The sequence below is a fragment of the Balaenoptera acutorostrata genome, chromosome 19, assembly GCF_949987535.1.
Source record: "Balaenoptera acutorostrata chromosome 19, mBalAcu1.1, whole genome shotgun sequence".
NCBI classification, from domain to species: Eukaryota; Metazoa; Chordata; class Mammalia; order Artiodactyla; family Balaenopteridae; genus Balaenoptera; species Balaenoptera acutorostrata.
The window spans coordinates 63,954,703-63,980,385 of NC_080082.1; the positions used below are offsets into that span (position 1 = coordinate 63,954,703).

At 51.0% G+C, this 25,683-nt stretch overlaps 2 protein-coding genes and 1 non-coding gene across 13 annotated transcripts in view; 2 read left to right on the forward strand and 1 right to left on the reverse strand.

Annotated features, from left to right (window-relative positions):
- Window positions 1–703: 703 nt before the first annotated feature.
- Window positions 704–25,182, forward strand: ZNF580 (zinc finger protein 580). 11 transcript variants are annotated; one of them, XM_057534506.1, is made up of 4 exons: window positions 14,793–14,909; window positions 17,875–18,102; window positions 18,690–18,800; window positions 21,858–22,954. In XM_057534506.1, exons 1-4 carry the CDS (start codon window positions 14,871–14,873, stop codon window positions 21,945–21,947), a joined length of 468 nt encoding a protein of 155 aa, XP_057390489.1. In that variant the 5' UTR covers window positions 14,793–14,870; the 3' UTR covers window positions 21,948–22,954. The 11 variants fall into 11 exon arrangements, with proteins under 11 accessions (XP_057390479.1, XP_057390489.1, XP_057390478.1 ...); XM_057534502.1 differs by lacking the exons at window positions 14,793–14,909; window positions 17,875–18,102 and adding exons at window positions 19,810–20,046; window positions 24,221–25,182 and having other exon boundaries at window positions 18,685–18,800; XM_057534495.1 differs by lacking the exons at window positions 14,793–14,909; window positions 21,858–22,954 and adding an exon at window positions 24,221–25,182 and having other exon boundaries at window positions 17,932–18,102.
- Window positions 1,185–25,683, forward strand: part of CCDC106 (coiled-coil domain containing 106) — a 31,675-nt gene continuing 7,176 nt past the window's right edge. The window contains exon 1 of the mRNA XM_007175484.3: window positions 1,185–1,204. The gene's annotated coding sequence lies outside the window, so the exon portion shown is untranslated. The remainder of the gene's footprint in view (window positions 1,205–25,683) is intronic.
- Window positions 4,426–4,532, reverse strand: LOC114238754 (U6 spliceosomal RNA). Its single transcript, XR_003624039.1, has one exon. It is a non-coding gene; the product is annotated as a U6 spliceosomal RNA (small nuclear RNA).

Genomic DNA, 25,683 nt, shown 5'->3' on the forward strand with positions numbered 1-25,683 from the left:
GGCACAGCCCTGGGAGAGAGTTCCCTGTGAGCGCCCATCCCCCAGCACACACAGATGCTCCAGGCCTGGTCTGGGCCCTGAGCGCTGGGGTCAGATCTGGGGCTGAGCACATCCTTCCTCCCCCACCAAGTTCTGCCCCCGCTGAGCCTTCTTAGACCTGGGGTCTCTCAGCTTCAGACCTGGGAGGAGAGGGGCCCCTTCCCCCCTCCCTTCCCCAAAGCCCACCGAGGCAGAGAAGGGCAGTGAGGGTCGGGGTCGTGGCTGTGCCTCCCATGGTCCCCAGCCGTGCTGGTGTCTTACAGAGTCCACAGAGGCAGCAGGACAGACAGATGCACGGGGGGTGACAAGGTGCGGGCTCTGTGTTGCACGTTACCGGTCCCTTCCTAGCAGCCGCTCAGAAAGAGGAACAGCCCCCCAGGGCCTCACGCTGCTCTCCCTGCAGGATGGGGCCCAGGAGACAGCAGGCTCTGGGACCTTCCAGACCACATCTGGGTCTCAGCAGACCCCACGCACTCTGCCTCGCCTCGGGCCAAACCCAAAGACAGAGAGTGACACTCGTGCCAGGACAGAAAGTTGAGGTCGCAGGGCGGGGCCTAGGAACAGCCCAGTTTGGGCTCCGATTCTTTTTTTTTTTTTTTTCGCTGCAGAGATCTTTCCTGTTTCCCTTTGGCCCAAGGCTTGGAGAGGGCTCCAGGGTGGTTAACAAGCTGCCCAGCGGCTGCAGAGAGAGGCTTCAGGGAGGAGCCCTGACCCCAGAGGGGCTCCTCACAGCCCGCTGGGCTCCGGGGGCTCCTAGTGGTGCTTGAGGCGGAGCCTTTGGGAGAGACGCTCGCCCAGCGCAGCCTGGGGGCCGGGCAGCCTGCGGAGGTTGGGCAGGTGGTCGCCCATCTCCTGGATGAGTTTCACCTGCTCTTCCAGGAAGTCCAGAGGTGGGGTCTGCGCGGGGAGAAGCCCGGGCCTGCGGAGCCGCAGGGCCTGGTGCGGGTTCTTCTCCGTCCGCCGGGCGGCTTCCGTGGCGTCCTGGGCTTCACCCACGGCTGCTGGGACGGCTTCGGCACGTCCTGGAGGCGGGCGCGGCCACCGCGCTGCTTCTGCCTTTCCCGGTGAGCTCGGGCCCTCCGGCTTCTCCTCGGCCAGTTCGCGGAACGCTGTCTCACGCCCTCGCGAGCCGCTGCGTCGGGTGGAAAGAGAAGCGCGGAGACGGGTAGGTGTGGGAGAGCGGCAGATGCTTGGTACCAGGCGGGTGACGGCGGCCTCCACCCGGCGGAGTAATGGTGACGAATGTGGGAGCTCATGCTTGGTCGGCAGTACGGAGCTAAGCTCAGAAAATGGTGTGGGCTGGTCCCGGAGGCCGAGGAGAGCTGGGTGGGTGATTCCAAGGTTGTGACTGGAGAGGAGCTTGGAGGGTGGTCAGAGTCTGGAGGAAGGGGCGCCCCTGGGTCTGTTCCATCCAAGCGCCGTGGAAGCGAGAGACACATGCGTGGCCAGCGCACTGCCGGTTATCTATTTTATCTATAGTACTGTGCATCTGCTGACCCCATACTCCCAAGTTATCCCTCCTCCCTTTCCTCTATGGTAACCAGAAGTTTGTTTTCTATGTCTGTGAGTCTGTTCCTCTTTTGTAAATAAGTTCATTTGTACTATTTTTAAGATTCCTCACGTAAGTGATACTGTATAATGTTTGTGTTTCTCTGACTTACTTCACTTAATATGATCATCTCTAGGTCCATCCATGTTGCTGCAAATGGCATTATTTCATTCTTTTTTATGGCTGAACAGTATTGCATCATAGATACATGATGGAATATATGATGGATATATGATGGATATATATGTGATGGAATACTACTCAGCCATAAAAAAGAATGAAATATATATATCTCACAACTTTTTTTTTTAAGTTTTCTTTTTTTAAAAAAATTAATTAATTAATTAATTAATTTTTGGCTGTGTTGGGTCTTCGTTTCTGTGCGAGGGCTTTCTCTAGTTGTGGCAAGCGGGGGCCACTCTTCATCGTGGTGCGCGGGCCTCTCACTATCGCAGCCTCTCTTGTTGCGGAGCACAGGCTCCAGACGCGCAGTCTCAGTAGTTGTGGCTCACGGGCGTAGTTGCTCTGTGGCATGTGGGATCTTCCCAGACTAGGGCTCGAACCCGTGTCCCCTGCATTAGCAGGCAGATCCTCAACCACTGTGCCACCAGGAAAGCCCTCTCACAACTTCTTAATCCCATCATCTGTCGATGGACGTTTAGGTTGCTTCCACATCTTGACTATTGTAAATAGTGCTGCTATGAACATAGGGGTGCATACATCTTTTCGAATTTGAGTTTTCTCTGGATATATGCCCAGGAGTGGGATTGCTGGATCATATGGTAATTCTATTTTTAGTGTTTTGAGGATCCTCCATACTGTTCTCCATAGTGGCTGCACCAATTTACATTCCCACCAATAGTGTAGGAGGGTCCCCTTCTCTCCACACCTTCTTCAGCATTTGTTATTTGTAGATTTTTAAAAATTTACTTATTTACTTATTTTTGGCTGTGTTGGCTCTTCATTGCTGCACATGGGCTTTCTCTAGTTGAGGTGAGTGGGGGCTAGTCTTCGTTGCGGTGCACGGGCTTCTCACTGTGGTAGCTTCTCTTATTGCGGAGCATGGGCTCTAGGTGCGTGGGCTTCAGTAGTTGTGACATGGGGGCTAAGTAGTTGTGGCACACGAGCTTAGTTGCTCCGCGGCATGTGGGATCTTCCCGGACCAGGGCTCGATCCCGTGTCCCCTGCATTGGCAGGAGGGTTCTTAACCACTGTGCCACCAGGGAAGTCCTTATTTGTAGATTTTTAATGATGGTCATTCTGACCAGTGTGAGGTGGTACCTGAATGTGGCCAGTTTTTGATTATTACAAATGATACTGCCATGAACATTCTTGCTTACATCTCCTTGAACCCAGATGGGAGTTTTCTCTAAGTTATATACCTGAGAGTTGAGTTGCTGCATCAAAGAACAGGAACATCTTCAACTTCCATCTTCAATTTGGTAGATATCACCCAACTGCTCATCATAATATCTCCACCACCTACTAGCTGGGAAATCTTGGGTAAGTTCTTTTTTTTTTTTTTTTAAAGGAACATTTATTTATTTATTTATTTATTGGCTGCATTGGGTCTTTTTTTTTTTAACATCTTTATTGGAGTATAATTGCTTTACTATGGTGTGTTAGTTTCTGCTTTATAACAAAGTGAATCAGGTATACATATACATATACCTCCATATCTCTTCCCTCTTGCATCTCCCTCCTTCCCACCCTCCCTATCCCACCCCTCTAGGTGGTCACAAAGCACCGAGCTGATCTCCCTGTGCTATGCGGCTGCTTCCCACTAGCTATCTATTTTACGTTTGGTAGTGTATATATGTCAATGCCACTCTCTCACTTTGTCACAGCTTACCCTTCCCCCTCCCCATGTCCTCAATTCCATTCTCTATTAGGTCTGCATCTTTATTCCTGTCCTGCCCCTAGGTTCTTCATGACCTTTTTTTTTTTTTTAGATTCCATATATATGTGTTAGCATATGGTATTTGTTTTTCTCTTTCTGATCTACTTCACTCTGTGTGACAGACTCTAGGTCCATCCACCTCACTACAAATAACTAAATTTCGTCTCTTTTTATGGCTGAGTAATATTCCATTGTATATATGTGCCACATCTTCTTTATCCATTCATCCGATGATGGACACTTAGGTTGCTTCCATGTCCTGGCTATTGTAAGTAGTGCTGCAATGAACATTTTGGTACATGACTCTTTTTGAATTATGGTTTTCTCAGGGTATATGCCCAGTAGTGGGATTGCTGGGTCGTATGGTAATTCTATTTTTAGTTTTTTAAGGAACCTCCATACTGTTCTCCATAGTGGCTGTATCAATTTACATTCCCACCAACAGTGCAAGAGTTTCCCTTTCCTCCACACCCTCTCCAGCATTTATTGTTTGTAGATTTTTTTGATGATGGCCATTTTGACTGGTGTGAGATGATATCTCATTGTAGTTTTGATTTGCATTTCTCTAATGATTAATGATGTTGAGCATTCTTTCATGTGTTTGTTGGCAATCCGTATATCTTCTTTGGAGAAATGTCTATTTAGGTCTTCTGCCCATTTTTGGATAGGGTTGTTTGTTTTTTTGGTATTGAGCTGCATGAGCTGCTTGTAAATTTTGGAGATTAATCCTTTGTCAGTTGCTTCATTTGCAAATATTTTCTCCCATTCTGAGGGTTGTCTTTTTGTCTTGTTTATGGTTTCTTTTGCTGTGCAAAAGCTTTGAAGTTTCATTAGGTCCCATTTGTTTATTTTTGTTTTTATTTCCATTTCTCTAGGAGGTGGGTCAAAAAGGATCTTGCTGTGATTTATGTCATAGAGTGTTCTGCCCATGTTTTCCAAAAATATGGAACGCTTCACGAATTTGCGTGTCATCCTTGTGCAGGGGCCATGCTAATCTTCTCTGTATCATTCCAATTTTAGTATATGTGCTGCCGAAGCGAGCACTGCGTTGGGTCTTTGTTGCTGCGCACGGGCTTTCCCTAGTTGCATCGAGTGGGGGCTACTGTTCGTTGCGATGCGCAGGCTTCTCATTGCAGTGGCTTCTCTTGTTGCGGAGCACGGGCTCTAGGCGTGCAGGCTTCAGTAGTTGTGGCACATGGGCTCAGTAGTTGTGGCTCTTGGATTCTAGAGCATAAGCTCAGTAGTTGTGGCGCACAGGCTTAGTTGCTCCGCAGCATGTGGGATCTTCCCGGACCAGGGATCAAACCCGTGTCCCCTGCGTTGGCAGGTGGATTCTTAACCACTGTGCCACCAGGGAAGTCCCTCTTGGGTAAGTTCTTTAACCACTCACGGTCTCCAGTGCTTTCCTGGGCCCTGGCATTTGTGCCTTTGTGGGCTCCATCATTCCAAAAAGTATATTTAAACTTGTATGTTATATCTGTGTTGGTATAAAGACAAACATAAGCTAGGCTGGATTATATTCTTTTTTCTTCTGATTTCAAAATTAAAATGTTTTTCCTGGGCTCCTAAGAGTGTACTGGGCCTTAGGCATTGTATGTACCTGCTGTGTCTAATAGAAAGTCAGCCTTCTTCTTTGCCTCATCTGCAGAACAAAAATTATAATAGTATTTACTCAACACAGTTAAGTGTTAGGTGCTATGAGGATGAAATGAGTCATTATACGTGAAGTGTTTTATGACACAAAGTAGGCACCATGTATTAGCTACAATTGTTACCAATTTACACATCCACCACCAATGAATGGGCAATCCCCTTACTTGACATCTTTAACAATACTTGTCAAACTTAAATTTTTGCCAGCCTGACTTGTGTGAAATGGTATTCCACTGAGATTCTCTTTATTAAATGAGATCATTCACGGCACAGGGTTTAGCGCATGAAACTCATCCTCTGTTCTCCCTTCTTTGGGGGCAGAGTCAGTTTCATCTCTGCATCCACAGAGAGGAGGCATATAAATACCTCAGTGAATGTTTGGTGAATGAATGAACAGATGAGTGAATGAATAACTGAATTAATGGATATAGGAGATTGAGATATTGGGAATATTAATACTGAGAATATGAAATATTTGAAGAGGAGGGCATAGTTCAGTGGAATGGCCATAAGCTTTGAAGTCAGATGCACCTGGATCCAGATCCGTCTATCCACTTGCTATACAATTTTGGGCAAGTGATGTCCTTTCTCACTTTGAGAGTGCTACAGTCTAGCGTAATTCTGGGAACCAGATGGTGCTCAGTAAATGTGGATTCCTTGCCTTTTCCCCTCTTGTCTGTTACCCTCAGGGGCTGGCACTACACTAACAGTCTGTTGCAAGACCTGAGGCTACAAGTCTGGCTACATGGAACCACTAAAAAAATGGCAGTAAGGGTCTTGAACTTGGAATCAGAAGATGGGGGATGGGGTGGGTGTTAGCCTTACTTCTTTCTGTCCCTGCCTTGAGCACGTCATCTCTCCTCTCTGGACTTGGATCTCCTGTCTTTGAAATGAATTGACTGATAGAGTTACCATATGACCTAGCAATTCCACTCATAGGTGTGTACCCAAGAGACATGAAAATATATGTCCACACAAAACCTTGTAAACAAATGCTTATAGCAGCATTGTTCTTACCAACCCAAATGTCATCAACTGAGGAATGGATAAACAAAATGTGGTATATATCCATAAAATGAAATATTATTTGGCCACAAAAAGGAATGAAGTACTGATACATGCTACAACATGGATGAACCTTGAAAGTATTATGATCAGTGAAGAAGCCCCTCCCCCCTTCCCTTTCCCCACTGGTAAACACTAGCTTGTTTTCTATATCTCTGAGTCTGTTTGTGTTTTGCTATACACATTCATTTGTTTTATTTTTTATATTCCACATATAAGTGATATCATACAGCATTTGTCTTTCTCTGACTTATTTCACTAAGCATAATATTCTCTAGGTCCAGCCATGTTTCTGCAAATGACAGAATTTCATTTTTTTATGGCTGAGTAGTATTCCATTGTACATATATATACCACATCTTCTTTATCCTTTTGTCTGTTGATGGATGCTTAGGTTGCTTCCATGTCTTGGCTATTGTAAATAGTGTTGCTATGAACATTAGGGTGCATGTATCTTTTAGAATTAGTGCTTTTGTTTATTTTCTGGATATATATCCAATAGTGGAATTGCTGGATCATATGGTAGTTCTATTTTTAGTTTTATGAAGAACCTTGGTACTGTTTTCCATAGTGACTGCACCAGTTTACATTCCCACCAACAATGTAGAACGTTTCCTTTTTCTCCACCATTATTACCATACTCATCATTTGTTATTTGTAGATTTTTTTGGTGATAGCCATTCTGACAGGTGGGAGATGATATCTCATCATTTTGATTTGCATTTCTCTAATAATTAGCCATGTTGAACATCTTTTCATGTGCCTGTTATCCATCTGTACGTCTTCTTTGGAAAAATGTCTATTCAGGTCTTCTGCCCATTTTCTGATTGGGTTGTTTAGTTTTTTGATATTGAGTTGTATAAGCTGTTTATATATTTTGGATATTAATGCCTGTTGGCCAAATCATTTGCAAATATTTTCTCCCATTCTATAGGTTGTCTTTTTGTTTTGTTGATGGTTTCCTTTGCTGTGTAAAAGCTTTTAAGTTTATTAAGAGAGGGGCAAGATAAGGGTGTGGGATTAAGAGATACAAACTATTTATAAAATAGATAAGCAACAAGGATATATTGTACAGCACAGGAAAATATAGCCATTATTGTGTAATAACTTAATGGAGTATAATCTGTAAAAATCCTGAATCACCATGCTATACACCTGAAACTGGCATAACATTGTAAATCAACTGTGCTTCAATTTTTTTAAATAGTGAGTGAAGCTGACACAAATGATCACAGTTTATTATCCCATTCATATGAGGTGTCCAGAACAGGGAAATCTATAGAGACAGAAAGTAGATAAGCGGCTCCTTAGATAAGCAGTGGGAGCCGGAGTGGAATTGAGGGAGTAAGAAAGTGACAGCTGAAGGGCACAGGGTTTCCTTCCGAGGGGACGCAACGTTCTAAGGTTGACTGTGGGGACCCTGCACATACCTGCGACGAATTGTACACTTTAAATGGCTGAATTATATGGCATGTGAGTTAGATCTCAGTAAAGCTGTATTGAAAAAAAGAATCAGCTGAGGGGCTTCGCTGGTGGCACAGTGGATAAGAATCCGCCTGCCAATGCAGGGGACGTGGGTTTGAGCCCTGGTCCGGGAAGATCCCACATGCCGCGGAGCAACTAAGCTCGTGCACCACAACTACTGAGCCTGTGCTCTAGAGCCCGCGCGCCACAACTACTGAGCCCACGCTCCACAACTACTGAGCCCACATGCCACAACTACTGAGCCTGTGCGCCACAGCTACTGAGCCCATGTGCCACAACTACTGAGCCCATGTGCCACAACTACTGAGCCTGCGAGCCACAACTACTGAGCCTGTGCACCACAACTACTGAGCCTGTGCTCTAGAGCCCGTGAGCCACAACTACTGAGCCTGCGCACCACAACTACTGAAGCTGTGCGCCTAGAGCCTGTGCTCCGCAACAAGAGAAGCCCCCGCTCGCCGCAACTAGAGAAAAGCCTATGCACAGCAATGAAGACCTAGTGCAGCCAAAAAATAAATAAAATTAAATCTTAAAAAAATAAAAAGAATCAGCTGAACATGATGATCTTTTAGGATCAACCTCTAAGTGATATTTAAAAGTTATAAGCCTATATAATAGGTGTATGCATGTTCACTATGCGATTCTTTCAACTTTTCTCTGTGGTTGAAAACTTCTGAGACTTCCCTGGTGGTCCAGCAGTTAAGACTCCGCACTGCCAATGCAGGGGGCCCGGGGTTCAATTCCCTGGTCAGGGAACTAAGATCCCACATGCTGTGTGGTGTGGCCAAAAGATTAAGAAAGAAAAAGAAAATTTTCATAATAAAATGTGGGGTGGAGAGAGCTTATAGACGATTTTTTAAATCTGATTTTTGAAAACGTCAAATCAATCCCATGGACAATTCTTATCAGACTGTAAGCTCCCTGAAGGCAGAGACCACGTCTGTATAATTTCCTGTTGCGTCTCCAGCACCCACACTCGTGTCTGGGCATTCAGTACTGAATACAGGTATTCAGTAGCCATGTACTGAATTAATGAATCAATACATAAGTGTGTGGATGAATAAGAAGATGGTGACTATGGCTGTCTGAAGTCCTAAGCCAACAGTCATCCTTAAATTGTGATCATCCTCAAGCCTTCCTATTGGGTCTGCAGATTACAATAATACTGACAATAATAACTAGTGTGTGTTTATTTATTTATTTTAAAATGGTATATGTGTTCACTCATTCAATAAACATTTCTTTTTTAAAAAAATTAATTAATTGATTGATTGATTTTTTTGGCTGTGTTGAGTCTCTGTTGCTGTGCACGATCTTTGTTGTGGCCAGCGGGGGCTATTCTTTGTTGAGGTGCGCAGGCTTCTCATTGCAGTGGCTTCTCTTGTTGTGGAGCACAGGCTCTAGGCATGCGGGCTTCAGTAGTTGTGGCTCGCAGGCTCAGTAGTTGTGGCGCACGGGCTTAGTTGCTCCACGACATGTGGAATCTTCCTGGACCAGGGCTCGAACCCATGTCCCCTGAATTGGCAGGCAGATTCTTAACCACTGTGCCACCAGGGAAGTCCCACTGGTGTTTATTGAGAACACACTGAGTGTCAGAGCAGAGTCAGATCTAGGTTTTGTAGGGTGTGAAGCTTGTACAGCTTAGAAATACAAACTTTAAAATACAAAAAAAAGGTATACAAGAGAACATTTATTTAGCATGAGAAAATAAGTTGCAGCCAATTACAAAATTCAAAAGGTGACAATTACCACGCACAACCCCCAAAATTGAAAAGCACGTATCGTATAGATAGCATTTTAATTAGTTTACTACCTGACTCAGCTCTATAATGCTTTCCTTCTATTTTCTTTGATTGGCTTTTTATATGACAACAATATTATAATATCATTTTCTGTAGAGAGAATAGAAAAATTATCTGATCTATCCTATAATGTGATTGATCAAAACATTTCTTTACTATTAACTTAAGAAACTTTAATTTCAGATTCACAGTTATTTTAGTATTGTTGTCAAGTTTGGGAAAATTCTAAGCAAGTTTCCTTCACCTGTGAATTTAAGGTTGCAGAGTGTTGCAAGTTTATTTTTAATATATTATTTAACCTTTAAAAAACTGTTTAAGTTGAAGCATAATTGATTTACAATGTTGTGTTAGTTTCAGTTGTACAGCACAGTGATTTGGAGAGATATATATATGTATTCTTTTTCAGATTCTTTTCCCTTATAGGTTATTACACAATATTGAGTAGAGTTCCCTGTGCTATACAGTAGGTCCTTGTTGGTTATCTATTTTATATATAGTAGTGTGTATATGTTGATCCCAAGCTCCTAATTTATCCCTCCCCACCACACCTTTCCTCTTTGGTAACCATAAGCTTGTTTTCTATGTCTGTGGGGTCTTTTTCTGTTTTGTATATAAGTTCATATGTATCATATTTTAGATTCCACATATAAGTGATATATGATATTTGTCTTTCTCTGTCTAACTGACTTCATTTAATATGATAATCTCTAGGTCCATCTATGTTGCTGCAAATGGCATTATTTCATTCTTTTTTATGGCTGAGTAATATTCCGTTGTATATACATGGCCCATCTTCTTTAGCCATTCATCTGTCGCTGGACATTTAGGTGCAAGTTTTTTGTGTTTTTTTTAAGCAGTGACTAATCTTAAGTACTCTTTGAATTGTCAACACTCACTACCCAGGGAAAGCCTTGTGCAAGTGAGAAGCCTTGGAAGCTTAAGGTTCATTAGCTTCATGGTGAATCCACCTCTGCAGTTATGCTTAATTACTTTTGAAGGAAAGAATTACATCTGCTTTGCTATGTGTTAAGGAGAATCCTTGTAGATCGGGTTGGGAATCAGACTGAAACCTGGATGTGATGGTCCTGCATGCCTCTTTCAGGAGCCTTGCTGTTACTATCTACTTCACCTATTTTAAAACAGAAAAACCACTGAGGTTCTGGGAACTGGGAACCAGGAGACCCTGGCTTGATTCCCATTTGGTTCCTGGTTGACTAGTTTTGAGCCAGTTGCTTCCCCATTCTTGGACTCATTTTCCGCAGTCTGTGTAAGGAGGTGGGCATTTCCCGATTTCCTTGTCTGTCTCTGACACTGTCGGAACAAAAATGAAAGGAGAGACAGGAAACTCCTATAGAGAGTGATCCTTTTGGGATCCCACTTATTAGAGGTGGGCCCAAGCGCATATTGGATCCTTCCTCTCTGGGCCTCGTGTTTCCAGCCAGAGCATTTTCGCAGAGGGCCTGAAATGGGCCGCTTTAGCGCAGGGTCACCCCTTAGAAGTGCGGGGTCCCTCCTTTGCAGGGCCTTCCCTAAAAGCTCTTCCCCATTGACAGCCGTTTCCGCTCGGCCTGACCAGAGAGGCAGCTCAGAGGACGGATCTGATGGGCGCGGGGTGGGGGCGCTGATGGCCGATATGGTGGAGTTTAGAGGAGGAGCAGATGAGTAGACAACTAGGGAGAAGGGGGACCATAGAGAAGTTGGCGGTGGATAGAGGGGCCAGGGTGGGAGGCAAACGAGAGGCAGCGTGTGGGTAGAGGGGTGGGTGGGGGGGAAACCATAGAGAGGCTGGCCGGGGCTAGAAGGGCCACGGTGGGCGGGGCCTGGGGGAGGAAACGGAGGGAGGTGTGTGGAGGGGAATTGGCCTCCGAAGGTGGGAACTAAAGATGCAAAAGGAAAGATCCTCTGGTCGAGGGTTGGGGGTTTTGGCGCGTGGTGTGGGGTGTCGGGCCTCCGCGTCTCGCTTAGTCGCTACCACCGTGCCCTTGAGCAATGAACTGCCTCTCTGCGCCTCAGTTTTCTCACTGAAAACTGAACGGATTAACCTCTTAGAGAAATTAAATAAAATCACGTATGAAGGTACCTAGCATAATAATGTCTTTGCACGGACAGTATGTAACACGTGGGAAGTAATGCTAGTATTATTTTCGCATGTTGCCTCCTTTCTGCAGCTCTGAAATTCTTGAGAGCATTAAAATCAGGCATTTGAGCCTTAACACCAAGATTTTGGAGGGATTTCTCAATCCGCACCGCCCCTTCCGTAGCTCAAACCTCGTTCTTTCTCATGTAGATTTCAGCACCAGACTGTTCCATAGTCCCCCAGCTTCCACTCTCTAGCCCGCCAACATAAGCAAACAGACCTTTCAAAAATTTGGAACTAATCTTGTTCTTTCCCAGCTCAAAATCCTTCCACGGCAAGAGGGCTTACCGCAAGACAGAAATCCCAACGCCTCTGCCTGGAGTTGGAAGCCTTGCATGTTGTAGTGCCCGCCAAGCTCTCCAGCCTCTTCTCTCATCATTTGAGAGACACAACGGGTGTCTCACCCCCATTGAAACACTCACACTTTCATTTCTCCAGGCGCCAGGTCTTAGGCTGGTCTTGCTGCCCAGAGTAACCTTTCCTGGGGGATCCTGGCCATTTTTTCAGGCCTTATTTCCTCCAGAAAGCAACCTCTGACTCCTGCCTACCTCGGGCTCCCAGGCTGGGTGAGGCACCCCTTCAGGCTGCCAGTTCCACCGGAATCCCTGTGACGCCCTCACATGATAGTTCCCTGACTAGCTGCAGACTCTCCTGTGATGCCTGCAGCACAAACTCCACGTTCTTCAGTCTGGTCCTTGTTGTCTCCAGTCAGCATCGCCCCTGGCTGGGCACATGATGCTTAGTCACTCTGAAAGAAGAATAGTTGGGCTGTTTTCTGTCCTGGCTTTTGCCCCTACTTTTCACTCTGCTTGGAACTGCATTCACTGTTCCCAAGGCCTGGCTAACTCTCTTGTCCTCCAAGACTGAACTCAGATGTCACCTCCAGGAAAACTTTCCAATTATTTTTCTTCTATTTTTTTGGCCTTACTGCGCAACTTGCGGGATCTTAGTTCCCCGACCAGCGATGAGCCCATGCCCCTTGCAGTGGAAGCGTGGAGTCCTAACCACTGGACAGCTAGGGAATTCCCAAACCTGCCAATTCTATACTCCTCCCCCAGTTGGGTCATGAGCCCCTTCTGGCCCCCTGGAGTGCCCTGTCATTGCACTTATGACCTTACGTTGTAGCTGCCTGTTTGTTAGTTGGCCTCCTCTAGATTTGTCTGTCCAGTATGGTAGTCACCGGCCATGCATCGGTATTGAGCGCTTGAAATAGGATTAGGCCAAGTTGAGATGTGCTGTAAGGTGGCAGCTGGCCACTACTAGCAAATACTGTTTTGAGAGTGGCTGGTGGTGGCCTTGAGTTGGATGCAGTTCGGAAGATTCAAGTTCTCAGTGATGCAGGAACATGTCTGAAACCACATCTACAATGGCCACCCAGCTCCATTTTGGATGCCTGAACCATGGTGACTCCATTTTGATTTTTTTTCCCCTTTCACTTATTTATTTTTTAAATTAATTTTTATTGGAGTACAGTTGCTTTACAATGTTGTGTTAGTTTCTTGCTGTACAGCAAAGTGAATCAGTCATATGTATACATATATCCACTCTTTTTTAGAGTCTCTTCCCATCTGGGTCACCACAGAGCATTGAGTAGAGTTCCCTGTGCTATACAGTAGGTTCTCATTAGTTATCTATTTTATACATAGTGGTGTATATATGTCAATCCCAATCTCCCAGTTCACCCCCTCCCGCATTTTGATTTTAAATGTGTTCTTTTCTTCAATGGTTAACGCAGCTGTACAGTGTACATTTGACAGGCCATACGACAGGCTGTTCTGGTTAGCGTAAAGTTCAAGTCAAATCATGTATCAGCCAGAAGGACTTCCCCATACCTCAACATATGAAAATTTCTTCCATCATAACTTACGTCTCGATATAGAAAAATAAAATTAAAAGGAAAAACAAAGAATGGTGGCCTCTCCATGACAGATGGGGAAACTGAGTCACCAAGCAGGGGATGGTGTCACACAGTGTTTTTCAGATTTCCCTGGAGAAGGGACTTCCCTGGTGGACCAGTGGTTAGGACTCGGTGCTTTCACTGCCTTGGACCTGGGTTCAATCCCTGGTCGGGGAGCTAAGATCCCACAAGCCTCTCGACCAGAATTGGAATCCAACTGTTTCTAAGCTGCCTCGTGAACATCTGATGTTTGCCATGAAATCCGCATGGAATGCCTAATCCTTCTAGACAGTCTGTACTGAGGCAAGAAGGGGCTCTTCATGACTTTACCGGGCTCCGTGCGGGTGGGAGCTCGGAAGCCCAGCCTTCTGGTTTTTCCTTGCCAGCATCTACAGCTAGCCTTGAGGGCTGTTTCACACTCAGGCAACTCTTTCCCTAAACTTCTTTTAGCTTCAATCCTGTAACTCTCGAGGGCCATAGAACAATTTCCCCATAATGAAGATATTAGAGTTTTTTTGTTTGTTTGTTAGTTTGCACGGTGCAGCAAGCGGGATCTTAGTCCCCCAACCAGGGATCGAACCTGTGCCCCGTGCAGTGGAAGTTCGGAGTCTTAACCACTGGACCGCCAGGGAAGTCCAAAATGAAGATATTGGGATGAGAAAGTGTAAAGACCTCCCCGCTTTAGGATTTAGGATGTAATCCTGGCTCTGGCACCCCCTTGCTGTGGGGCCATCAACGTCTCAGTAACCTCTCTGGGCCTCAGTTGCCTCATCTGCGAAGCACCAGGACTGAATTTGAGACAGCTTCTTGTTTGAAGTCCTCTTCTCGGGCTATGTAAGATTCTTTAGGGACCCTGTCCGTCGTTGAGTTTGTCTCCTGAATGTCATCCCTACCTGCTTCTCCCAGGTGCTAAGGTGAGGGCAGACATTTCAATATTTTGGTCTCTGTCGCCCCCAGGAGGCTTAGGAGAGTTCCTTGTCGCAGCAGGTGTGCAATACAGATAACATTTGTTGCCTCTAAGGTAGAGAAAGTCAGGGACTACCTCGGTCTGGTTGGCTCATGGTTTTACCCCCGGAAGCTGGCGTATGGGAGACACTAAACAAATATTTGTTGAATGAATGACAGGGATTCAGGCCAGCGGAACAGAAGGCACTTGGAACCCTTCCTTTGAGGGTTTGTGTTTCCGGCCGGAAGGCTTTCTCATGAACCCCATCCCTCTCCTGGATGGTCCGAGCCCTATGGCTCCGCTTAGGGCTCGCGGAAGGTTTAATCTCTTCGCCTCTTGCATCCCGGGATCAGACTCTCGGGAGGCCTCTCCTCATAACGCACGGACGGCAAAGGCCATGCATGCCTGGAGGAGGGGTCCAGGAGCACGAGGACGGGTGGGCAGCCGGGTGTGTGTGTGTGTGTGTGTGTGTGTGGTAAAGACCGGACCCGACTGACCCATTGCGGGGACGATTGGGAAGGATCGAGGAGGTTCGTGTCGGAGGACCCCTCGGGAACAGAGAAAAGGCAGAAACCAGGGAGGCCTTGGTGGGCTTCGGAGAGGGATGGTGGGAAGGTGGTGGAGTGGGTCGAACACAGACTCTGGAGGTGAGAGACTTCTTTCTGGGCGGATGGAAACACTTAATTGGTGTCGCAGGACCAGCATGAAAGGAAGAAATCTTGGATCTGGGCAGAAAAAGAAACTCGGGGAGTTTGGGGGAGGTCCTAGAAGAGAAGAGTGATACCCTGATGGGGAGGAATGGAGACAAGGGAAAAGGACACCCTGCCCACCAGGGGTTTGAAAGAGGAGACGGAGGGCAATATGGTAAAGCATGGGTCCCACAGATTCTGGTGGCGTGTAAGACGACTCTGAGTGCACATCATAGGAATCGATTGATAGATGCAAGAGGCCTGTGCAAATCCCGGGAGCATGGAGACGTGGTAAAGAAAGTCTAGGGTTTGGGCACATGGAGAGAGGCCCATGCAAAGTCCCCCAGCCCCTTGGAGAGATGAGGGGCTTAAGGAGTAGGGGGTGGAGGATGACGTAGGTAAGCAAAGATTGGGGGATGCAGAGAGGTCCTCTGGTCATCTCAGCCCTTAGCTTAGCTTTCTGCACCTTCAGTGCAGTTTTTCCTTCCTTTAGCTGCTCCTCTGATTCAAGGATGACCGTGACTGGGACTTCCCCGGCGGTCCAGTGGTCAAGACTCCGCGCTTCCACTGCAGGGGGCGCAGGTTCGATCCCTGGTCAGGGAACTAAGATCCCGAATGCTGCGCAACGCGGCCAAAAAAAAAGGATGACCATGACTTTATTCTCATCAACTGTGGGTTCCCCGGCCCCAGTCAAGTGCTCCTCCCACAAGTTGGCCCTTCCTCCTCCTCCTTTTTCTCTGGGCCTTCAGCCTCTGAGTGGACGGGCATACAATACACCTACACATACACAGTGCGAGTGGAGAAGCCCAGTGACAAGCAGGAAGTTTTGCCCAGCGTCCAGCTGTCCCGAGTGCCTGCAGGGCTTCCAGAATGCTGTCCGTCTCAAGGCCTGTGGCTTCTCACATCCGGTCATCTGGTGCTTCATCTCGGAGACTTGTGGCAAGGCCTGCAGATGACCCAGCAGTCTTTGCCAGCCTCAGCTCATCCGCCGGGCTCCCTGTACCTGTCCCTTCTGCTCCCGGCGGGTCAGGCTTACCAGGGAGCTGGCGCAGCACGTCCTGGTGTGTTAGGGCAGCTGAGTCTGCTCCTAACATGGGCGCAAAACTGATGCCTTTGCGGAGCCACGTGCTGGGAATCTTTCCCAAGTTGCCAGCGTCCAGCTTGAGAGATGACGGTTGCAGAGCTAGACCCTGGCATCTCTAGTGGACAAGGCAACACCCTTTTCTGGGCTGTTCTGGTTAAGACTGAGTGATCTCCAGCCTTGGGGTGTGCTGCAAGTCTGTGGGTGGCAGGGGAAGCAGGAGAAAGTAGCAAGAAAGATGCCCTCACCTCCCAGGGCCATTACTGGTCTCCTTTTCCCCTTTAGCCTTACCCAAGAAGCAGGGACCCTGGGTTTTAACTGAACCGTGTGGGCTTTGTGACTGGTGGGTTCACTCTCTGGCCTTAATAACCCATTAGAAAACTAGGGATGAATTCTCTCCTCCCTGTCAGCGGCCAGATGGTAGCCAAATCTGCTGAGACATCTGTGTTCTTGTCTGGTTCTTCTTTGTTTCTTCCTCTCAGCTTTAAAACTGGAAATGTCGCGGGATGCATCTCAAACTCAGTCACCTATTTTGTCCTCACCTGTGCCCCCAAGCTCAAGCGGTCACTTATTGATCACCACACACATCCTACTGTGGCTTGAGGAAGCAGCTCAGGGTGATGCAGAAAGAGATGGGCCAGCTCCCATCACACTGCTGCCCCGTGTGCTTACAAACCTGTAAGAGCCTGTTTTACCTCGGGTAGCATCGTGTCCTGCACTCGGAACTCTGCCCCTAAGTGTGTGGCCCCTGTGGGAAGGCATTCAAGTGCTCCAGCAACCGCAGCCAGCACCGGCTAACCCACCTGGGGTGGGGGGGGATGACCACTTTCCAGGGGTTGGCCCAATGCATCCCGGTGTATTCATCAGGGCAGGACTTCCTGGCTGGCTGTGGAGACTGACACCAGGAGTTCAGGTGTCCTCCAGACCTGGATATCACTTCCCTCCACCACTTCAGCCCTGTGGAGGGACTGGCATCGTACAAGCCAGCCCCGACTAGCTGTGTGACCCAGGGCCAGTGACTACCCCTCTCTGGCCTTGGTTTTACCACCAACACGGAGAATGATAGCTGACTCCACTTTCTTGCCATGTAACACATTAAATCACAAGGCCTGGGTTTCCTCAGCTGTCCCCCGGGCTGGATAATTCTGGCTCTTTGTCTTTGCTGTGTAGCAGCCGACCAATCACTAGCCTTTCTGGTTTCGGTTCCTATTTGTAGGTAGACGTTCTATTTTCTTTCCTATTGAAGAAAGTCTTTCTTATTTTAGAACGACTAGTTCCTTCTCCAGCCCAGAAGGATAAAGTGACTTGTTTTTTTAAAATGTGGAACATTTTTTTTTAAAGTCTTTATTGAGTTTGTTACAGTATTGCTTCTGTTGTTTATGTTTTGGTTTTTTGGCTGCCGGGCATGTGGGATCCTAGCTCCCAGACCAGGGATCCAACCCGAACCCGCACCCCCTCCATTGGAAGGCGAAGTCTTAACCACTGGACTGCCAGGGAAACCATAGATAAAGTGACTTTTAAAGAAAAGTCACAACTTTTCGGACAAAAAGCCATCCCTTTTGTCTTCCCTCCCTCTGTATCTACCACGTCGCCAATGACTTTATATTGGCTTCCCCCCCCCCTTATTGCAGAGAAGTGAGGCGGGCAGACACCCGGAACCGTTGTTCGCGGGTGTTTGTTTCCCGCCGGGGCGGATTTCTGGGGCCGCGTCTGGCCGAGACGGAGGCAGGAGCGGGAGCCGGCTCCGGGCTCTCCGAGTCCATGACCCCGCGCGGCGGACATCCTGGGGCCGCCCCTCGAGCCGCTTCCCACCGCGCTCGGACCCGAGAGACCTCCGCACCGCGAGCCGGCGCCGGGAGGTAGGCGCTGAGCTCCGGGCGACCGGAGAGGCCCGAGCGGTGCGTCCGCTGGGTCACTCGCTTAAGACTCGCGGGCGCGGGGTGGAGAGGCTTGGAGCTGGTGAATTCCGGAGAAAGAACTTCATCTAATCGCCCGTCTGTCCTCCCCTCAGCCTCCCAAAGTGTACCTTGACCCTCAATCTCTCTGGAGGCCATGGGCCCCTCCCTCCCTAGGGTGGTCCCCGCCCCTAAGCCGGCCCCCTCCTCTTCCTCCACCCCCGCCATCCCCATCCCGCGGCCTCAGCCCGCCTCTCAGGGACCGTCACCTGCTCAGTGACGGGAATGGTGTTACCTATACGTGCACACGGAGGAGGCCCCCTGGCTGCAGCCCAACCCCCACCCCCACCCCCCCCGCAAGGCTTCAGTTGTCCCCAGTGTTTTCAGGTCTTCAAGAGATGCCGGCACCGCAGAACTACAGCATCTCCCACTCAGAACTCCGGCCCTTGGTCTGTGGCAAGGCCTTCAGGCGCCCCGGCGAGGTATCGCTTCATACGCCAGCTCCGGTTGGGTCGGGCTCACACGTGCCCGCTGTGTTGTGGCGTTTTCAGGATGCCGGGCAGCTGGCGCAGCACGTTCTGGACCACTTGGCTGGAAGGAATTTCCTGGACCGTGGAGAGACTGCAGGGGCTCCACAGAATCTCTTGTTTCTGGTACCGAAGGTAGAGGCTGGGGTTTTGGCCTCACTGTTTACTTGCTGTGTGACCTGAAGCTGCCTCTCTGGGCCTCAGTTTCCTCATCCTGAAATAGGGAATGGCTTGTGGTCCCCAGCCATCCTGGCCAGGGGTGGGAAGCAGGAGTCTCTTGCCGAATCCCGGACGCTGCCACAGCCTCTATTTATAGCCTGAGATAGATCACCATCCCATTCTGGAACTCAGTTTCCCAATCTGTAAGATGGGAGAGAATGAAACATCCTTATCAGGTGAGCTGCAAACTAACCTAATACGAAGGTAGCAGCTACTGCTCCATCACTTCTTTATAGCAGCTCGTGGTGCCTGCTGAGACAGGTGCAGATAACGTTCGTTAGCTTTGATTCTTTTTTAATTGCAGGGGTAGGGCTGGAACACAAGTGAGGTGGGAGCCTTTCCTTTGCGGGTGTGAGTTATTGGCTGGAGTGCTTTCTTAGGGGCGCCTCCCTAGGTCCCATTAGGGGGCCGTAAGATGCCATGTGGGGCTGGGATGAGGTGGATTGGCTAGGCCACCTCACGAAGGGCTTCAAATCCCAGGCTGAGGAACCTGGGGACTTGGTCCTGAGGGTCATGGGGGCCGTGACAAGATTTTGTGCAGAGGTTACATATGAGACAGCTGTGAGAAGAGTGTCAAGGAGGGCGGGGGCAGTACTGGGGACCAAGATACCAGGGAGAAGGCTGGTGCAGGGGCCCTGGGCAGGAAGGAGGGGCCAGAGCTGGGGCTTGGGGAGCAGAGGGGGACATTCAGGATGAGGGAGGGACAGAACTTGGTGCCTTCTGGCTTTGGGGAGTGTAGAAGTGGGGGGGCGGGATGAGGACGTTAGAGGTTCCAGACTGGTTGTGGGGCTTCATCATGATCCTGTCCCAGGAGAGAAGCAAGGCTTTTTGTTTTGGTGGGGGGAGATAATGCTTTACCTTTGGACGGGGTGACTGCATTCATTCATTCAACCAACATTGAACCGAGCCCCTACCCTCTCCCCAGACCTTTGCTAGGTTCTGAAGGTAGAATGTTGCCTAGGACAGAGCGGGAAGAGCAGGCAGTAAAGTAGCAAATCCAGAAACGAGCAAGACCCCTACGGACTGCAGTATGAGATGCAGAGGGAATGGCCTGACCAGACGGAGCAGGGCCTCACCTGCTCACCTACTTGAGCTCTGATACAACCAGCAGCGCTTCAGTGACGAAGGATTACTCGAGTTGAGACCTGAATGGCCAGAAAGGGTGTGTGCTTGTGAGGGGCTGGGAGGAATATTCCAGAGGGCAGAACAGCAAACACAAGGCCCTGGAAGTGGGCCAGGTAGGCTGGGCGGCACTGTGGTGATGGCGGCTTCTGAGTTTTATTCCAAGTGCAGCAAGGAGGGTTTTAGGTCAGGTGATGACATGATTCTGTGGGTTAGCGTAATTATACTGCTGCAGTGTTGCCATAGAGAGAAGGAACTGGGGGGTGGGGAGGCTGTCATGGTGAGCTGGGGCGGTGGCGGCAGTGGGTTGGGGAGAAGCATGAGGTGCTTGCAGACAGTGGCCGTGAGCTCTGACTCAGGGGTCAGTTAGAAGCACGTGCTGTCCAGCGGATGTATGAGCTCAGTCCCAATCACGTGGCCTCTCGGAGCTTCTGTTTCCTCATCTATAAAATAGGCATCCGCGTGGCACCTCCCTCCTGGGTCTGCTCTGAGGATCCAGTGCATTTAGCGATGGCTGGCACCATAGGAAGGGCCCAATAAACGTTGGTCCTTGTCATTCTTTCCGGAGTTGGGTGTGGGGCGGGGCGGGGTGGGGTGGGGTGGGCGTGGCTCTCATGGACAAAGCAAGTTTCATGGGTCTGAAACTCAAGAAAGGGATCTGGGTGGGAGATTCCTGTGGTAGTTGTCTGTGTAGCCCAGGATCTGTGTTGCCCCCTGGGGGACATTTGGCCAAGTCTCTCGTCACAGCTGGGTGGGAGTGAGATTGAGGGGTGAGAGGCGGTGCTCCTGGCATCCGAAGCGTGGAGGCCGGGCATGCTACCCCACATCCTACAATGTACAGGGCCGCCCCCCGTCACAAAGCATGATCCAGCCCCGAAATGTCAGTAGTGCCAAAGCTGAGAAGCCTGGTGTAGACAGAAGGTGTGCTTACCCCTTTAAACCGGGCACACCCTCTCAGTTCACCAGTTTCCACTCTCCCTACTGCCCCCCACCCCATAAAATTACAAAAGAGGAAGAACCTCTAGGACAACAGTTTCCAGTAGTGAGTCATGCTTTAAAAAGTGAAGAGGAACAGCTGAAATTAATTTAATAACATACTTAACCCAGTCAGTATACCCAGAGTATCAACATAAAAGTCATTCATGAGATACTTTACACTCTTTTCATACTCAGTCTTCAGAATCTTTTAGATGTCTTGCATTTATGACACATCTCAGTTCAGACCGGACACATGCCAAACGCTTAAGAGCTATGTGTGGCCAGTGGCTGCCCTTTAGGACAGTACAGTTCTGGAGGATCTTTAATCGAAGCCTAAGATCACAGTTGTTGGGTCACTTGGAGGTTTCTTGAAGGTTTTCTGAGAATGCTTTATCAGTTTCAGTTTACTGTTGCCCCATCTAGAGACTTTTTTCTATAGCTGGCAATTTGTGTGTGCATTTTCTGGCTTTTAAAATATTGCCCAGTAAAACATTAAGACATATCTGTGATCCAAACCAAATATAACTGTGCCCTCTCTGGCCCGCGGGTCTCCAGTTTGCAACTGGTTGAGGGTGGTTTAGGAGCTGTACCGGAAAGTGGGCAGTGGTTAGCCACCTGTGGCTATTTAGATTTAAATTAAGAGACATGAAATACCATTTAAAATTCAGGTCCTCAAGCCCTAGCCACATTTCTAATGAGCAATAGCCTCACGCGGCTGGTGGCTGTCCCAGTGGACAACGCGCAGATGGGAGAACTTTTTCATCATCCTAGAAAGTTCTTTTCGGCAGCTTTCTCGGACGCACCTCTGACCAAGCCGGGGTCCTTGGTCTGGGCGCGACCTTAACGCCGGTTCTCTCCCTTCTGTGCCCCCAGCTGCCTCCCCTCCCCAGCTGCAGCGCCGCCCCCCTCTGGTTCCCCCCGCGCCACGACCTGCTCGTGGACACGCGCAGCATTCGCTACTAGTTCACCGCGCAGCTGGAGGACAAGCTGCGGGCGCCCCCCGGCGCTGCACTCGACGTTCTAACCTTACGCGTGCGCCGCCTGCCCCAGGCCTTCCAGCGCTGCGGCCACCTGGCGCGGCCCGGCGCCGACCGCCGCACTAGGTTCCGGATCTGGCCTGGCTGCCCTGCCCCGCTCTGGTCAACGCGCTCCTGCACCAAGACGCGGCCGCCGGACCTCGGTTTCCTCTCTGCGCGCGGGAGCGTCGGGCCCACCGCGCTTTGTGCCGACATCACCCAGACGCTGTCGCTGCTGCTCCTTGCGCCTCAGTCTCCCCCTTCCTCGATGGGAAGAGCCACTCTTGCCCACCTCTGCATCTGTCAGGGTTCGGCCCTCTCGGGCCCTCGGTCTCCCCACCTGCCCGATGGGAAGAGCCATCCTTGCCCACCTCTGCATCTGGCAAGCTTTGGCCCTGTCTGCACCTCGGTCTCCCCATTTGCCCAGCCGACAGAAACTTCCCTCTTCCCGCCCTCTGCCTCGTTTGGAAGGGGATGCAGGCGGGTCGGCCAGTGGGAAGAGGACGGATTGGGCGCGCCCGTTCCTTGTGGGACTTCGGGCAAAGACAGCCTCACCTAGCCTCGTCTACTAATCAATCTCTGTCCCAGAGAACGAACTGTTCCCGTAGGGGATGGGAAGGGAGCGGGGGGCAGGGGGCGGGCTGTGTGGTTCCCGCGCCCTCGGCCCCTCTTCTCTCTCGCGATCCCTAGATACTCAAAAAAAGCGGGCCGTTAGAGCGGCGGGCTCTGGGGCGGCGGAACCTTCCTTGCGGCGCGCGGGTTTCCGGCCGGCGCCCTTTCCCAGGGACGCCGCCGCCCCTCGCGCCCCCGCGCCCCCCGCGCCCGCGTCCCCGGCGCCGCCGGCCCGGAGCTCCCCCAAGCCTCGGTCCCGCCGCCGCCGTCACTCGCGAGGGGAAGCCCGGGCCGCTCGGGACCTCGGCTTGTTCCTCCGGACCCGAGAGGCCACTGCACCGGGTACGGGGGCCGGGATGGAGGGAGGAGCCTGGCTCCGGGACGGCGTGAGGCCGGGCAGGGCTGGGGGAGGGGGCTGGTGATAACGGGGTTGGGGGTGGGGCTGGGGCACGGCTGGGGGAGGGGGCTGGTAATAACGGGGTTGGGGGTGGGGCTGGGGCACGGCGGGGAAGGAGCCGGGGCGCGGGGGACAGGCAGGAGGGAGTGCGGGAGCGGGGGGTTCCTGGGGGCGTAGCGGAAAGGGGGACACAGGGGCCCTGGGGTTACAGAAGGAAGCGGAGCAGAGAAGTGGGGTGGAGGCGCTGTGCTGGGTACAGCAGGGATAGGAATGGGGACATAAAGATGCCAGATGCATGCAGAAGAGAGGGAGAAGGGGGCTTGGGAGAGGGACTCCGGGGCCCTGGTGTGTGTCACGGGGAGTGAGAGGAGGCCCCGAGGGGTATAGAGAGGAACAGCAGAGATGTCAGTGGCTTATACCTACGGGCTGGGGAGAGAGAGGGACCCTTGGGTGGAGATGTAGCAGGTGGCAAAGTTCATGGGCCGTGGGCTACGTAGAAGGCCGGCAGTTGAGGCGTCGGTAGGCATACCTGAAATTTCGAGGACAGGTTAGGTAATGGGAGAGGAAGTTGAAACCTTAAGGTGCTAAATGTAGGAACAGGATAGAGGAGCCCTGGGTGAAAAGTGGGGAATTGGGTTAGTGGGGCTCCGGGGATGTACCTAGAGAGGAAATTAAGAGAGGCTACAGCCGTATCCAGAGATGGGAGGCCTCCCAGGGAATCTAGTAGGGATGGAGATCTAGGAGGGTCTGGAGGCCAAAGAAAGGCTGCTGCGGTGGTCCTGGGGGGAGAGGATGCAACCTGAGCCGGGGCTGGGAAGAAGAGGAAGCGACCCATTAAAGAAATTCTGGAGGCAAGAGCCCTGGCGTGACATGAAAGAGGCTATGAAGATGTAAAGGGGGAAACAGAGTTGGATATTGATTGGCTTTTGGGGTGAAGGAGGAGGGAAGTGGCTGGGTGAAGCTCTCTGGTCCAGCTGGGGGATGAGAGGAGGACCCGGGAGGAAAGGCAGGTCGGGTCGCTGAGATGCTGAGCTTAGTTGTAGAAGCCCCTGAAGCTGCTTGATGCAAGTAGAGCGATCTGACCTAGAAGCAGTTTCTTTTTGTGTAGGGAAGGTAGGTCAGTGGTACAGAGAGGGTAACAAGCAGTGAGAATTGGTACACTCTCCCCAGGAAGTGGCGATTTTAACTTCTCTCCCCTCCGCCGCTCCCAGCTGCCGCTCCAGATGCTGCTGCTGCCGCCGCGGCCACCCCACCCTCGGTCCTCCTCTCCGGAGACCATGGACCCGCCGCCCCCCAAGGCTCCCCCTTTCCCCAAGACGGAAGGTCCTTCCTCCACTCCTTCCTCGGCGGCGGGGCCCCGACCCCCGCGGCTGGGCCGCCACCTGCTCATCGACGCCAACGGGGTCCCCTACACGTACACGGTGCAGTTGGAGGAGGAGCCCCGGGCCCCGCCACAGCGCGAGGCACCGCCGGGAGAGCCAGGCCCTCGCAAGGGCTACAGCTGCCCTGAGTGCGCCCGGGTCTTTGCCAGCCCTCTGCGGCTGCAGAGCCACCGCGTGTCGCACTCGGACCTCAAGCCCTTCACGTGCGGCGCCTGCGGCAAGGCCTTCAAGCGTTCCAGCCACCTGTCGCGGCACCGTGCCACGCACCGTGCCCGCGCCGGCCCACCGCACACCTGCCCGCTCTGCCCACGCCGTTTCCAGGACGCAGCGGAGCTGGCGCAGCACGTGCGCCTCCACTAAGTTCCAGACCCGGCCTGTGCTGCCCGGCCCCTCTCTGGGCCACCACGTCTGACCCACACAGCGTCACTCCCACACACATTCCCTTACTCCGCTGAGGTTACTGCCTTACCCTGTGCCTCAGTTTCCCCAACTATCTAAAGGGAGAAACATTCCTTCCTTCCCTCCCTCTCTAGCTGTGTGTAGACCAAGTCGTTGCCCCTCCCACTGCCTGGGAGCCAGTCGGAGCCCAGTTTCCGCCCAGCTGTGCTGTGTGAGCCTTTGCAAGCGGCGTAACCTCTCTGAGCCCTGGTTGTCTGCTCCGAAGTGGTGAACGGTTGTTGTCTGCGTGGAAGATTTGACAAAAGAGCACGGGCACGGTCTGGCTTATTTCTGTGTTGCCCCATTTCCACCCACCACCCTCACCCTTTACTCAATAAACATTCCGCACTCCATTTTAGGGCTTTTATTTGCGTATGGGGCGATGGGGGCGGACGGGGTGAAGCAGGCAGCGGGGTTGGGGGATGGAAACCGGACCATAAGCACCTGGGAACCTTCATCTCGGCCTGTGTTTCTGGCCGGAGCCGTTTCCCGAAGGCCCAGGCGCCCCGCCCCCACCGCCCTCCCCTTGACCCTCTTCTCTTTACCCTGGTCTTCTCTCCCCTTACCCGGCGCCGCCAGCTCTTGGGGGACACCCTGAGACCACCGACCCGCCGCCATCTGCAACCACGGGAGTAGCCCGGGGCCGTTCCGGAGTCGCCCGGACCCGAGAGGCTGCTGCACCGGGTACGGGGGCCGGGAGGCGGGAGGGAGCCGGAGCGGGCCGTAGGGAGGGGCGGGGCCGGGTGAGCGGGTACCTGTGCGCTGGGCGGGGAGGGGCTGTTCCGATGGCTCGGAGCGGGCGCTGCCGAGAACTTGCGTAGAGAGGCTTGAAGGCCCGGGCCGCGGGTGGAACC